At 43.9% G+C, this 15,789-nt stretch overlaps 1 protein-coding gene across 2 annotated transcripts in view; it reads right to left on the reverse strand.

Annotated features, from left to right (window-relative positions):
• Positions 1 to 3,671: 3,671 nt before the first annotated feature.
• The window catches only part of LOC147689409 (vomeronasal type-2 receptor 26-like), a 230,272-nt gene continuing 218,154 nt past the window's right edge, over positions 3,672 to 15,789 (reverse strand). For both annotated transcript variants that reach the window (XM_086940089.1, XM_086940088.1), the window contains one exon: positions 3,672 to 4,607. In XM_086940089.1, coding sequence (XP_086796215.1) covers positions 3,700 to 4,607 — 908 coding nt within the window. In that variant the 3' untranslated portion in view covers positions 3,672 to 3,699. The remainder of the gene's footprint in view (positions 4,608 to 15,789) is intronic.

Raw genomic sequence — 15,789 nt, forward strand, 5'->3', positions numbered from 1 at the left:
TCTCCCTGCGCGCAACCTATTCTGATTGTGATTTAACTATGACAAACTCAAAATAATTGTATTATTCTTGAGTAGAATTGGGCCTGTTACTTTTTACTTTTTGTGTGTGTTTGTTATAACTTATAAGGGGATTGTACACCAGTGTTGTAGCCATTCACACAACACAGACTATATATGGTTGAATTTAATGATATTGAAGAATCAGTCACGGACCACTGTTTCATTTCCAATAGGTCTGCAACACAGTATGAATGCCCTTAAAAGGTAAATGAATGAGCAAGGGCTTGAGCTTAACTTGAATAAAAATAAAGTGGTTTGTCTGGTTGATTCCAAATGTAATTCATACTCTTGGTTTTTGGAGGGGAAAAAGGTTGAGGTAGCGATATAAATACTTATGATTTCACGTGGAACATCAAATGACTTTTAAACATCATCTAGCGGCTATTCAGGCCAAAGCACAGTCGTGAATGTGCGGGTTAAAATTATTAACCACATGCGCGCTGCTCTTATTCTGCTGGTATGCTGACTTTTTAAAAAACGCACTTTACATGACGAGCTGGGTTCGTCATCAGTGTTTGAGGAGGCTACACCATGACGAGCCCAGCTCGTCATCAGCCTCGAAGGGGTTAAAGAAGAAACTGAGCTATCCGTTATTCAGGCATTTGCTCACCGTAATGCTCTCTCAGTTAACGCCAACGGTGACCTACGGCACGGAATCAATAAGATCCAAACAAAAGTATAGAAAACCTTGTTTCACATCCCAAAATCACCAGCCCAGGTACGCCTAGAGTTTGGCTTGAAAAACCAAGCATTTCATTGCAGGAGTATTTATATCAATCAATGCTTATGGCTGCATGTCTCCGAGAGCGGCTCCACCAACAACTCATGCTGGCTGGAAATTGAGGAGCAACAGCACAGCAACTTAAATGGTTCCTGGGGATACCACCTAAACCAGGCCTTTAAGGCTTCATATATGGAAGAAGCTTGGTACCCATGGGAACATCTGCATTTTATTGAGCAAGAAATGCTCCAACTCGAATCTTGCCTCATTTAACAGATGAAAATGCTCTTGTGCAAAGATGGCACGCCTGGGCGGTGATCCCCTCACACAACAGCTTGTGGCATCAGGAGTATCTCTCAGAGCACTTTTCTTGTCCCCTAAAGCATCAGTTCATGTTATTTCCTTTTGGCTTCATGGAGACAAAAGATCTCATCTCCGCTTGGAAAGATCAGTCGCAAAATTGAAAATATCAACTCTGCGGATACAAGCAAGAGTCGCTAGTACATATCTTTTGTGTGTGCCCGGTGCCCCTGGCTCAAAGGAAAAAACACCTGAAACTAATATTCATCAACTTGAAAATTCGTTCTTGCAGGCAAACGGTAATCACTTGGTTAAGTGGCACTTCAATTCCCTTAGCCTGCAAAAGGGGAAACATTCTGAAGCCAATCTTCAGAGAAGTGGACCAAGTGAACAAGCAATCTGCTGATAGGGGGCAAATAAGACAGTAAGGTTGGTTCACTTTTAAGACCATTGAACTCTAGAAGACACTTGCACTTTATTTGAGATTTGATCAGCTCACTTACTCAATATTGGATTGCTAGACTCTAGGGGACAGATTTACAGGCACCGTGCGCCACTTTTGCATCATTTTTAGCATGGGAAAAGTGACGCAAAAGTGGCGCATGGGACTTGTAAATCTGCCGTTAGGTTTGCACAAGGCACCTACACTTTAACTCGTGGATAGAGCAAGGACAGGCACAAAATATATGCTGCTGGGGTGGGGGCGGGAAGAATTAGCAAGGTAGGACGACTGGTTAGTCCGCTGGTTTACTTAATGCCACTGCTTTACAGGTGCAATAACAATAGACTCGCACCTACATTCACATGTCTTTATTCGCAACTGTATTTTACTTGCAGGATAAATGGCATATCACTGAGTTTCACTGTATATAGCAGAAATGCTTAGCAGAGGTCAGAGTAAAAGGTTTTTAGAGTAGTTATTTTTGTATTTTAAACAAATGTATTAGACATGGTTTTTATTGATATGCAATGTTTTTAACTAACTATGCAAACAAACTTGACTTTGACACACATCATGGCTGCTTTAGAATTCAAGATAGTGTTTATGTCTAGTTTGCACCTAGTTTTGACAAGCTCAGGAAAATACAGTTTTGCAAACTACAGTGGTTTTGTTTTAGCACACATATATAACGGTAGGCACAGACTTAAATAATTTGAAATCATCTCTCCCAGCAGTAAAGCTTTTATTGCTAGAATACTAAGCTGATAGAGTATTCCCTAAGGGATCACATATTTTAGTCAGTAATAGTTGATGTTTACAATATAAAACTGTGTGTAAATGATGAACTGTGAACATATCCCAGTACAACATGACCTCTATTTGCTTGTTCTTCATTGGGCTCTTGTGCACTTTTTAGCACATGGCTGAGTGCAGAATATTGGCTGCAAAAATATCAAGTCAGGATGGGGTCTGAAGCTGTATTGTCAAGGCAGGTACATTGGTAGATTTAGGATCATATTTACTAAGATCTCACACAGCTCAGCACGTCACCTTTCTGTGCTGCACTGCGTGATAGGGAAAGGGCAGGAATGCACCGCACTTAACACTATTCGGCTTCGTGTCATTTCCCAGTGCTGGTGCACGATGTGCTGCCTGGCGCCAATGCAGGCCCGCTGGCACCATGGTGCGAGGGTGCCTGCGTTGTAAGATGGATTCTAGTTGTGCAGGAAGGGACACCTTCCTTCACAAAAACAATCCCCCAAGGTATTTTCCCCTTTTTATGTCTGCTGCAGAATGGAACACAGATATAAAGAGGAAGGAAAGAGTAGAAATACAGATATTTCTCCTCATTATGCCTCATATGGGAGAGCGTAGCATTCTGACGCATTCCCAGGTCTACCAGTATTGATAAATTTGGGAATACTTCAGAATCAATAGGTGGATGCGTGGGAACACCCACGCTCCACCCATGGAATGCCTTCCCAGGGCAGACTAACACAAAGTAGCGATTTGCACACCGTTGTGTTTTACTAGATTTATCAAGCCACCCAAGGCTGTGCGAGGTGGCCTTGCGTGACTTGATTATTCAGAGGTTTTGCATCGCCGTTGAGCCCCCTTGCATGGCACGAGAGCAATGCACAACCTACATGAATTAGTCCCTTTATATTTTTTGCCTCCACACCGATGTGCCTTGATGATATGCATGTTGTCAAGGAATATATCTCTTTACAATGAATGCACATCAACGCATTCCATTACAACACGGTTGTAACAACAACTGTGTTGTTACAACGCAAATCATTACATCATTTGTTGTTACAGCGACTTGCTGTAGGGGGCGCACTGGACTTAGGACTAGTATAATTTACTATTCCTACTCCAGTTTGTGCAACAGCAGGGAAGGTGTTGGATTGTGAGTCCAACATCAGCACACCCCCTACAGCAAGTCATTGAAACAACTTGTGATGTAATGGTTCACGTTGTAATGGAATGCGTTGTAGCCCATTGGATGTAAACAATGTTTTCCATTGTCAAGATACATAGATGTGAAGTTAAGAATAGTAAGTGTAAACACACAGTTGCATATAACTACCTTGAAGATACAGTGCTACCCCATTTTCTGTACTTGGTAATGTTACAGGTCAATAATTTGCTACTCATTATTGTGCTATAAGTCTCAGGTGTTTACTTGTTTTCCCATTAGATAGTCCTTGGTGTTCAGCTCTGGCCTACGGAGGATGATGTAGACTTTAGGGATGAAGATACAGCCCAGCAGTCCAGAGCTGGAAGTAAGGATGGCGAAGATCTCCACGGCCACCATGTACTTGCCCTTGGTGCTCAGGTACGCTGGGATGAAGGAGACCCAGACGCTGCAAAACACCAGCATGCTGAAGGTGATAAACTGGGCCTCATTGAACGTAGACGGTAACTTTCTAGCTACTGAGGCAACAACAAAGCTAAGAACAGCCAAGAATCCCACATAACCAACCACAGCAAAGAACGCAGGGACAGAACCTTCGTTACACTGTAGAATCATCTTCCCAGTTTCTGCTTTGGTGTCAGTGTCTGGAAATGGAGCAGAAAGAAGGAGCCACCCAGTGCAGATAACCACCTCTCCCAGTGAGCAGCCAAGCATCACAAAGATGGACAATCGAGGGCCCACCCACTTTCTGAGCTTGCTACCCGGCTTTGTGGCATTGAAGGCAATAATAACTGTGAGAGTTTTTGCTAAAACTGAAGAAACAGCAATAGTGAAAATTATCCCAAAGGCAGTTTGACGAAGTAGACAGGAAGTCTTGGACGGGCGTCCGATAAACAAAAAACAGCAGAGGAAGCACAGCATGAGGGAGAGGAGGAGGATGTAGCTGAGATCCCGGTTATTGGCTCTCACCAGAGGTGTGTTGCTGTATTTAATAAAGATTCCTTGCACTCCAGCAGTGAGGAGGGAGAACAAACTTGTTATTAAGGTTAAGGCAAATCCCAGCAGATCCTCATAGGACAGGAACTCTACCACCCGTGGAATGCAGGAATCTCTCTTCTGATTGGACCACTGGTCTTCAGGGCATCTTAGGCAGTTTGGCATATCTGCATGAAAAGAACATTGTTCAGTATTACAGAAGATGCTTTCAAGTGGGGAAAGATGAGACAGATGAATGGAATGTGACACAGTGAATTTATTATGACCTGTCATGTGGCTATTAATACACCTGTATGCGGGTGTACTGTCTGGGGAATATACACATTAGGCCTTGCAACTCATTAACAAAAACACAGTGCCCAAGCATCTCCATAGAGGCTGCCAGGAGGATAGACAGAGGAACAACTAGCAGCTGTGGTCACTCTCCAACCATTGAACGTGTTATAAAACCCTTCACAAACCTAGGAGTAATACCAGAATATTTGTGAAGTTACTGGCTGTAGGATGTATATACACTATTCCTGACTACATAAAAGTATTCGTGAGTGTAGAATGGTCTGTAATGGGGGCATGCACACAGGCAACAAGATGTTTCTCCTTTTCACTGAGGAATGTCTTCAAGCAATAAAAGAATACCCAGATTTGAATGTTTATAATAGGAGTTTACATCTGTCTTTAGAGGAAGGATCATGTAGCTGCACCTGTGAGGTCAATCCTGGCCCTGCTTGGGTATAGTCTCCATATTGTGTTTTCACTGGTGCTGCTGGTTTGGAAATTCTGCCCCTTCTACTACATTATGTGACTATCACAATTCAATCTAATCTCCTGATCTTACATAAGCCTCATACCCATCAAAGCCCCTCCTCTGCAGCATACAGACAATCTTGAACTGACTCCTCTCCCTGTTCTTCAACCCCAATACTTCAATGCACAGCTCTTTTTTTTTCTCTACATAACATTTCCACTATAAACAGTCATACCCTTAAATAGATAAATATCTTACTATAAACCATAAAAGTCTAATATGTTTGGACACTGCAGAAATGAGCACAGGCAAACTTTGTATTAATGCCAATGTGTTACATTTTCTCAAACACATTTAAACTTTATAAACCTTAGCAGCAGTGTCATTTCATTAGACCTCTATCGATAAGTAGTAGGCCCAACACACATAACTGGGCACACATTGGATTTCATATTCACAAACCCTCCTAACCTATTGGTCGAATCCCCCACGCCTAAGTTCTGGACAGACCATTTGTCTATCAATTTTCATCTCCATGTTGGAGAATCCCTGGACCTCACAACTCTGTCACCTAGAAAGGTCAGACCGTGGAGAAAGGTGTCTCTTCAGTCCTTTACTTCACATTTTACTCCTTCCCTCCCTACCACTCATTGAGATATTAATCATGCTTTGAAGGATTTTGAGGAAGCATTTACCCAGGCATTAGATATCATCACACCTTGAAAATCAGAAATCCATGTCTCCCTGGCTCCCATAGTCTCTAAAGGCAGAAAAAGCAGTCTGTATCTAAACATCAAAGGGGCTTGCTTAACAAACTGTAAATCTTGCAAAATGCAGCTGCTAAGATGCTGCTGAATCTCCCTAAATTCCATTCTTCTACCCAGGCTCTCAATGAACTTCTCGGGCTTCCTGTGGAAAAATGTGGCATCTACAAAGCACTATGCATAGCAATCAGATCCTTGTATGTGTCAGGTCCTGACTGCTTACTAAATAATATTAAGTGGTACTCCCCTAGTAGAGTGCTTCACTCTAGTATCGCTAGAAATCTGATGGGTCCCTTCCACAAGCTTGTTTCTTGTGAGGTGGAAGCTTCATTGCAAGGCACAACCTTACATTGGAACACTCTTCCCTTTAATATCAAATCCGCATTGACTCATAAATTTCAGGAAATCCTTAAAGACATGGCTTTACGGCAACTAATCAGGGCTCCTCAGTGTTAGAAGCTAGTGTCAAGATGCCTCCGATATACATGAGCACTTTGCAAAACTTCAATTCTAGCACTGCACCACACATGTTTTCCTCCATTTTGCAGGAGATAAGTATCACAGCTGTTGAATGTCATTCCCAGTGGTATTAGATTTTAGCACCACCAGTACCAACTACTGATCCAAAGTGCTGTCTTGGATGACACATGGGCTCTCATCATGAGTGGTATGGTAATTACTTTATGGCTAATCTTTGCTACCATGGTTTTATTGCAATAATTCTTACTGTAGGAAAGTGAGGACTTATGTAGTGAGGCGGGTTAAGCTGGACTATGTAACACCTTCACGTTGCCTCAAAAAGATTCTTTGGATTCACACTAATAAATCCCTATCTCAGTCCTGGTAGTGTGGCACAGAGCAGTCAGGCTTTAGCAGAGAAACATGTGTTAATCAATTCATAGTACCAATCTGGACGATAAGTAACTGACTTGACTCAAAGGAAAACTGACACATAGAAAGAGAAAAATGCCTCTTAGGTTGTTTCTGTACCCTTTCCTGCACAAAAAGAATACTGCTGACAACACTGGCACCCTTGCACCATGGAGCAATGGAGACTGCATGCACCATACTGAATAAATATGGTGTAATCCTGCCTTTTCACTGTAACATGAGGCAGCGCAGCAAAGTGACTTGCTTCACTCCCCTACACCAAATCACCTTAAATGAGGGCCCAATTATCCACTTGGGGGTTCATACCACACTAATATATTTGATGGATCATTGCAGTATGGGGGGTGGGGGGGAGGTAGAGTGCAGAGGGTGCCAGGCGTTGAGTGCCGCGAGTTTTCATCATGGTAATCAAAAGTGGCACAAGTGTTTAAAGACCCAATTGGCAGAGATTGGTGCCTCAACTCCCATAAGAGGATTCTTCTACTGGAGCAGAGAGTAGGTGGCCATCATTAGCTACAAAAGGGTAGTCATTCTGTATCATATCCCAAGCCCGTGTGTGGTCTGTATTACACCAACCGTTCTGTACTTCCAGATTCATTAAAATTCTCTCACATTCGGACCATTTGGGCAATTCTTGTCTCCACTCCTGTATGGAGGGACTGTTAGGGGATTCACAGAACATGGATATGCATCAGCAAGCGAGGACGTGAACTAAGTTTGCAAATTTTAAGGTGATGATTTGGAATGAGGTGTGGGGAGCAATCTCAGTAAAGAGACAGTCTTAGTCCTCTTGAGATTCTGGCTTGTGGCAACATTGATGAGGCATTGCACTGCTTCCCAATAAGGTGTGAGGGTCGAGCAGTGCAGCACATACAATGAAAGTCTTCACCACCTTGCTGGCATCTATGGCAAACCGCTTGGGCCCCTGGGAAAATCATGTTGATGCACGTTGGGGTTAAGTGCACCCTCTGGCGATAGCAACATTGAATCAGTTTAAAGTATGCATTGCAGGACGTGTGATTAGTGTTACCCAGAACATTGGACCAGTCCTTGTCTGCCCATGTCCATGGCTCATTGGTCTTGAAGGTGAACATGGTCACCCTTGGTTTGGGAGAGTCAGGACCAATAAAGGAGCATAATAGCTCATACCCAGCCAGATGTGGTGAAAATAGTTTTGGGGCAATTGTGCTTGGGAGTTTCAAGTCCATCCCCAACCCCATGGCCAACAAATAGTGGCCACCACTGCACATAGAGAAAAAAAGTAATGTCAGAGAAAGGAAAACATGTCCATTAGTAAAGGGAAGCTCTACAATTGCTTGTTCGAAAACCGGTGCTTCATAATCATCATGCCCCTCTGCAACTAGTCATCTAGTCTAGTCCAGCCTCCTGTATAAGGGAGATGAAGTAGGGCTGTTAGTGGAAAGTAGAGGATCTTTGTCCAAGTGCATTGTAGAGCCCAGATTCATGCAAACTAGAGATATATAAGAAGAGACCCTCAGGCCCCACGCTGTGCTGAGCTTGCAGTGTGAGTAACAGGGCCGTAATGGTGTATAGAGTGGGTACAAATGGCGATCCCTGCGCTGTTTAATCACAACATCCATACCACCAGTGAGCCGCCCATTTGAGTTGCCCTACAGAGTTATAGAGCTCCATATCCCGTACTGCGAGTCCGCCTTCATCTGTGGGGAAAATCAGTTTCTTCAGGACTGTATGATGGTACTCTGTTCCTCAAATGAGTAGGACTGGCAGACTATCCATCTCAATAAAGAGGGGCAATGAAAGGCAAATTGGAAGGGCAGCAAAGTAATAAAGGAAAAAAGTAACCTTTTAGTGAAACAAGCATGACAAGAAAAAATTTCCAAATCACTGCAGACCGACTCAGAGCCCCCCTGGCCCCAACTACCATGCCAATAATTACTTTATTTGAGGGAGTGTCATAACCCAATCACCCTCCCTTCGCCCGAAGCTATGCACCTGCAAATTGGTTATCTGTGCTCTGAGCATGCATGGTTCTGTACTGTGCACAAAAATGGAGATTTGTGCTCTGACTATGCAAGGTGCTGTCCTGTGCTGCGGAAACTGAAATCTGAGTGTGCACAATACTCTACAGTGGCAGGAAAATGGGGACTATGTACAGCTAAATGGGAGTAGTTTAGGGAGGGGCAATGAGGGAATTAGGAACAGGTAAGGAAGTGTTTATGGAGGGACTCTCTAATACATTCATGGTCCGGTCAGGTGAGCCCTTCCCCATGAATGTGCACACTTTTTCTATGGAAACCTCTGAGGTTCCTTATCAATATTTGTGATTCCAAATTTTCAATAAACAAAATTGCAAGCCTTTTCCTTTCAATGCTACATCTCTTCTTTATTTTCAGAAAGAAATTGATTTTTACTTCAATTTGTTCAATCTAACGGACATTATTTGAACTTCCAGTTACATGTAATCCATAGATTTTACAACCCAATGTATTTCCGGTCACTCCATGGACCCTTCTTCAGGGGACGAAAAATAAAATAACGCAAGATGCTAATCAGTCTATCTTTCTTAATAAACAAAAGATATACATGTATTCAATGTAATACTGACAAACGATAATGGAGATTATAATTACTAGCTTATAACATATAATAGTACAAAAAAGGTACTCAATGTACATAAAGTGACAATAGAGAAATCAATGCGCGGTGCTGCATCTCATGTATTTCTTGATGTAAAACTTGATCACATACTTAATGCCCGCATTCTTAGAAAGTGCTCACGTCCCAAAATTCTTAAAAACCAATACCTTATGCTATATTTGACTGATAAACACTATAACTCGCGTTTCAACCAAAGTTACAAGTGAACGCGGTCCTATCTAAGCTAAAAAAGTGCCCCTAAAGCATTCATGGTTCCAAACAATGCTCATTTAGTTTATCAGCTTTGATGGATACCCGTCTTTTAAGAATAGCAAAAAGATGCGCATAGCCATGTTCATTTACGTGAACCGGTTCCAACCGGATATGCACTCGCGTTCAACTTGAGGTAAAGAGTGGTTAAGATGTTCATGTCCATATTTGAGTATGACCATATCTTACAGAAAACAACATGGAGTAACAACTTTGTGATGTTCAAAAGATATGTTGACGATATTTTCATAATTTGTAAAGGTGAGGAGAATGCATTAGATGAGAATATCCAACGTTTAAATGAATGTCATCAACATTTCAAATATACCTACACTATTGATAAAAGAAACATTGCGTTTTTAGATGTCCTAGTAAAAATTATCAGTAGCGGCATCAAAACCAACGTGTATATGAAACCTACTGATCGAAATATTTGTCTCCACTATAAAAGTTTTCATCAGCAGGTATTGAAGAAACATTTGCTATTCTCACAGTTCTTAAGACTTAAAAGGATCACAAGCCCACAAGAAGAAGCCATGGAAGCAATAAAAACCCACGCTGACAGATTCATGGATAGAGGATATCCGGAAGCTCTGATCAGTGAATCAATTGATAAAGTAAGCCGATTAGAAGGATCAACTTTAATTAAACATAAAATCAAGATTTAACAAAAATCTAATATATGCATCTTGAAACATTCCACTGAAGACAGCCAAATTAAGAACATCATCAAAAAGCATTGGCATTTGATAGAGTCTGAACCTGATTTAAGTTGTATATCTAAGAACAAAATGATATTTGTCTTTCAACGTTCACAGAATTTAAAGGCGTTACTATCTAAAACAAACGCTAAATGTGGAACAACTAAATTTAAAGGCATGCAAACTTGTAATTGCTCGCATTGCAACAATGTCATTAAAATCAATGAATTGACACACCCTTTAAAGGGCTATAAGATTAGTTTGAAACATACGAGTACATGCAATACTACAAATGTTGTATATGCTATAGAGTGCCAGTGCGGAAAAATCTATGTAGGAATCACAGAAAGAAAGATTAAAATGAGAATAACAGAACATAAAAGCAGCATAAGATTGCAAAATGAAAAATTATAAATAGCCATGCACTGGCTGGAAACAGGACACAATGTGTTGCAGCTGAGATTGACCATATTAAAATCCTTAAAAATGTGTCCAGATGTTGATCCACACAAACAGCTGTTAAGATCTGAATTGTATTGAATCAAGAGACTTAATTCTACACATCCGTTTGAGTTGAATGACCGTTTTGAATTAGCATGTTTTCTTTAATATTGTGTTTTCCTTCCACCAGGTTGTAAATTGTGGTTTGAGCATTCATCAATGAATATTTAATCATGTATTCTCAGAACTGAAAGACTGTAGTATTACAGAATCAATGGTGGTGAGATGTCCGTTTTATATCATGTTATCGTATCTGGCTCACATAACTAATGAGGGTCTCTGTATGTGATCATATGTCATGCCGCAGAACTCTGTATGAAGGGGATTAGTTGTTCTCTTTTTGTTTTTGTGTTTCTTTATTGCATTAAGCATTCAACAAAGTGAGTAGTCCCTTTAAATAAATCTCGGTAAACTAACACTTGACTCCTGTCACGCTGTATATTATATAGCGCGTAGTTAAGTCATGGAGAACTCTCGATCGGTTTGATTCCGTATCAGACCCTGGGTTAAGCACTTCGATGCAGAAAGTAAGTTTGCACGTAAGCCAACATTTTGAAAGTTTGGCGATTCTGTCTGAGTGCGTTCACTCTTAACATCGAGTTGAACGCAAGTGCATATCTAGTTTGAACCGGTAAGCATAAATGAACATGGCTATGTGTATCTTTTCGCTATTCTTAGAAGACAGGTATCCATCAAAGCTGATAAACCAAATGAGCGTTGTTTGGAACCATGAATACTGTTGGGGCACATTTTAGGTCTCGCCAACCCAGCACATGCGTTGCATAGGCAAAAATACCTTTTTTTATCGATATGGCTTTTCAGCCAAAAACGTGCATGCGGTCTATTGCCTTCAATGGCAACGTGTACACGTCTGGCTATTCACTTGCAGGAGCGAGCGCCGCCATATGGCAGCAATTATCGCACCCGCAACGGAATTGCACAGGCCCCCTGCTCCCCCCTGCTGCCGCCTGCGAGTCTCCCCCTACTGCCGCCCAAGCTTGGTTTTTTTAGCCACACTGCTGTATAATGCTTGCGCTAAGCCTTGAAGCCTAGGGCGGCTCACACAGTTGGTTATCTGAGCATACAATCAGCTAATTTGTTTTGTTTTGTTGTTTGTACTGTATAAATACTATTACCATATTGTCCATTACATTGATTTATGAATGTTTACCAATCATTGGTTCTGTTTGGTTCTGAAACAAGTCACAGCAGCTCGAGTTCACGGCTCACAGCGTGCCCAGACGTTGGTTTCACTCCAGGGTGCGCTTCATTTCAAAGGCCGGGGCACGCTTCGGGCTATTTTTACATAAATATCCTGGAATACCCAGGGTGCCTCGAGGTTGAACAGCTGCAAGGAGGCGGCAGGCTGCGGAGAATGAGCATATGTACTAGAGCAGAGTAAATGGGGGGGTGCACTGCCTTATGATCACTTTAATCCTTCTAGTATTGTACTCAATATTTCTGACAAAGGGTGCGTACCCACTGCATGTTAGGACCCCGCAGGCTGTAGTCAATTAGTGTTTGTACAGGAATGAAATCCCTGAGTGGGTAGCACTGTTCCTGTGGCAATAAAGCCCAAAAATATTCAAACAGTTGTACTATTGTGTCAAAAACGGTTTTTAAATAAAAATTAACCAACACTCATTATTTGCTGTTATGTATATTTACCTCACAGCTTTTAGAAAGAACGATTGTACATGAACTTATGATAACATAAACAAACATTTAAGTGGATCTAACCCCCACCTAGTTTTTCAAATTTTTCAACATTTCCATAAAAATGATACAACATCAGTTGTGTATTTGCAGATTATAGCAGACATGTAGAAAGTCAGCCCAATGCATTTAGGGACATGGGGGTCCCTTCATCAGGGGCGCATCTGTAAATGAGCAAATGAATTCAATGTATTACAATGTATAAATGGAGGAAACTGCCTCAACAACAACAAAATTAAGAAATAAGGACTGGTGATACCACATAATTCCGGTGATCTGATCATGTAGTGTTCTCATGCAAGGTTAAAAATCATGAATTAAATCCTCAATCCCATCAAAGAAAACCATGTGCACGGGACACGTATATATAGTCGTGATTCAGGGCTCAATAAGTGACCAGTGTGAGGTAATGTGCGCGAAGAGGGCAACAACAGTACTAAACAAGGGGGTTTGGGGGGGGCAGCCGACCCCTGGGAGGTTCCCCCCCCCCCGGGCTGTTTGGGAGTGGTGGGTGGGTCCATTTTGGAGCAGCATGGCGTTTTGGGCTTCTTTTGGGCTTCTTTTGGTTGCCTATGGAGCCCAACCTATATGTGGGTTGGGCTCCTTTCCCCGGGTGGTATTTGCAGTTAGCTTTTGTAGGTAGTTTTTGTCATCCATTTGTGGTAGGTTTCAGTGGTTTATTAGCATTTGGATATGGCTGAGGAAGATTATCGCATTCTGGAAGCGATACGCCTGCTTAGTGAAGCGGGCCGTTTGGATTTGGTTATCGGTGACCGGGAGCAGGTCGGGCCTCAGCGTCCCCAACGTTTGGCGTCAGCAGGAGTGTCGGCTGTTGTGGCGGCGTGTGTCTCTCCAAAAGGCCGTCGTCAGGAGGCGGTAAGTGAACGAGGCCGCTCTAGAACTAGGAGAGCGGCCCCGGGTGTGAAGGCTCGGCGGGGGAGTGGTTCGGGGTTCTCTGAGCCGGTGTGTGCGAGGGAATTTGCTGCGGGCGGGCCGGCGAGTGTTGGGGAAATACAGGCTGCGCCGGTCGAAGTACCGGTCGCAGCTTTACATGCAAGAGCCGCTTCGGCTCCCCTACATAGAGGTCGTCGTGCCTCCAAACAGCGTGGGGGAAATCGGCGCTCTGCCTCGGCCTCCGCGGTGACGGTTAGTGACGTCACTGGCGGGGGAGGGGCGGAGGCCTTGCTGGAGGGCGAGGCATTTGTTTGCATGCCGGTTCAAGGCGGGCAGGTTGAGCCTTTGTCTGACGTGTTGTTTTCTCCTCAGGGCAATCATATGCAGGCTGCTTTTCCAGCGCCTAGGGAAGTACAGGGAGAGTTGTTATTCACTCCTTCTCGCCCACATGGAGTTTCATTTCCAGTGGGTCAGGAGGATGCTTTTTTGGCAGGGGGGTTGGGGAAACTGGTGCAGCCGTGGTTCCTGTTAGCCCATTATTGTTTTCTCCTCCAGTATCTGTTAGGGGTGAGGTGTTTTCGGTGGGCAGTGGTTCTGTGGGGGAGGGCGAGTGGGCACAGATGGGGGGTCATGAGGTATCTTCTCTTTTACATTCAGGTCTCAGGGAGGAGGCTTTGGTATTTTCTCAGGTTCCTTCTTTTTCCGGGGCAGTGGACAAGGATGTGGAGGGGTCTTCTCCTGTGGTGGGGCATTTGAGTGGGTCTCACTCGGGGGTTAGGGTTCTGTCTTGGGGGGGCCTAGATATCTTTCCCTCTTAGGCGGAAGGGCTGAGTGACGCCAGCAAGTTTCAAAAGAGTGAGGGTCATGGGGGTAATGTTTCAATGTCTGGTGTGGTGAATTTTCCAGGTTTACAGGTTGGTGGGCGGAATAGGGTTTCAGGTGTTTTGGAAGAGGGCGTGGGTCAGGGTTCCCAGGTGCAGGGTCCGGCGTCTGCGGTGGTTCAAGCAATGTTGGACTGGAGTAGTGATGAGGAGGTGTGTGGGCCTTCCCCCCCTCCCCCTCAGTTGAGTGCCGTTTGTAAGGGGAGGGATCCTGTTTGTTCGGTTGATTTTCAGGAGGGTGGTCAGAGTGTTAGTAGGACAGCAGTAGAAGTGTCTTCAGGTTTTGGTTATTTATGTAGTAAGGGAACCGGCACATCAGTCCGGACTTTTTCTTTTCAGGATAGGGAGCGGTCTGGAGCAGCGGACTTGGTAGGGCGGAATGCAGCCCATTTGCGCCAAGGTGAAGGGAGGGTGGAGCCTGGCGCGGCACGTTCCATACCATCGAGGGATCCCATCGTGGCCAGCAAAAGCAGGTTCAGTGCGACCTCGGTGACCCCAACGAGGGAAGTCAACACAGTCAGCGTAAGTAGGTCAAGCGCGACCTTGCTGGCCCCATCGAGGGATTACAGCGCAGTTCTCAAGAGCAGGTCAGGCGTGACTTCTCTTGTTCCGCAGGCTCTTCAACTTCAACAAGTGGTTTTGCCAGTGGAGAAAGGTTTTGTGAGTGGTAAAAGTGGAGGTGTGTACCGGCGAGTTCAGTCGGCTTCCCCGCCACGCTCACAGTTAAGGGTTGGTAAGGCCCGTGATCATTCTCATACCTTTGAAAAGGTCCAAAAGGATGTGGTGTTGCCTGCCCCTCCCCAGTTGGATGAGTCGTTAATTCTTGATTATGATGAGGATAGCCCAGAGGAGGGTGAAGTGCGTGATATGGTGTCTGGGGGGGGGCATTTTCATGTCTCTCATAGTTCTTTACAGGCACCGGTGGTGCACACTCGAGCGGCGTTGTCAAGACCACGAGAGCTCAGCCCCTCAGTGAGGGCTCCTCGGCGGGAAGATGACGTTTCACATGTGGCATGGAGAGCGGAGCCAAGTCAGCCTCCTTTGTTGCGTCCAGGTGAGAATGTTGGTCCTCCGGTGAAGCCTAAAATGGTATCTGTTGGGATTGGGGTGGATTTAGTATCTGGGGGGTCTGATGGTAAGTTATATAAGGGTCGCATTGTGAAGGACCAGAGTGTAGGTACTACTGAGGATGATAAAGGTGTAGGTGCCAAGGTGGACAGTGGGACTTCCACAGTTGGGATGGACGCGGCGAAAGATGCCTTACATAGTAAAGAGTTAAAAATTAAAAAGTTGCCCTATATGGGCGTCACTAAGCCTTTGGGGGATCATTTAATGTTGAGCACTAAGGAGAGGATATGGAAAGGTGA

The sequence above is a fragment of the Lissotriton vulgaris genome, chromosome 10 (genome assembly GCF_964263255.1).
Source record: "Lissotriton vulgaris chromosome 10, aLisVul1.2, whole genome shotgun sequence".
NCBI classification, from domain to species: domain Eukaryota; kingdom Metazoa; phylum Chordata; class Amphibia; order Caudata; family Salamandridae; genus Lissotriton; species Lissotriton vulgaris.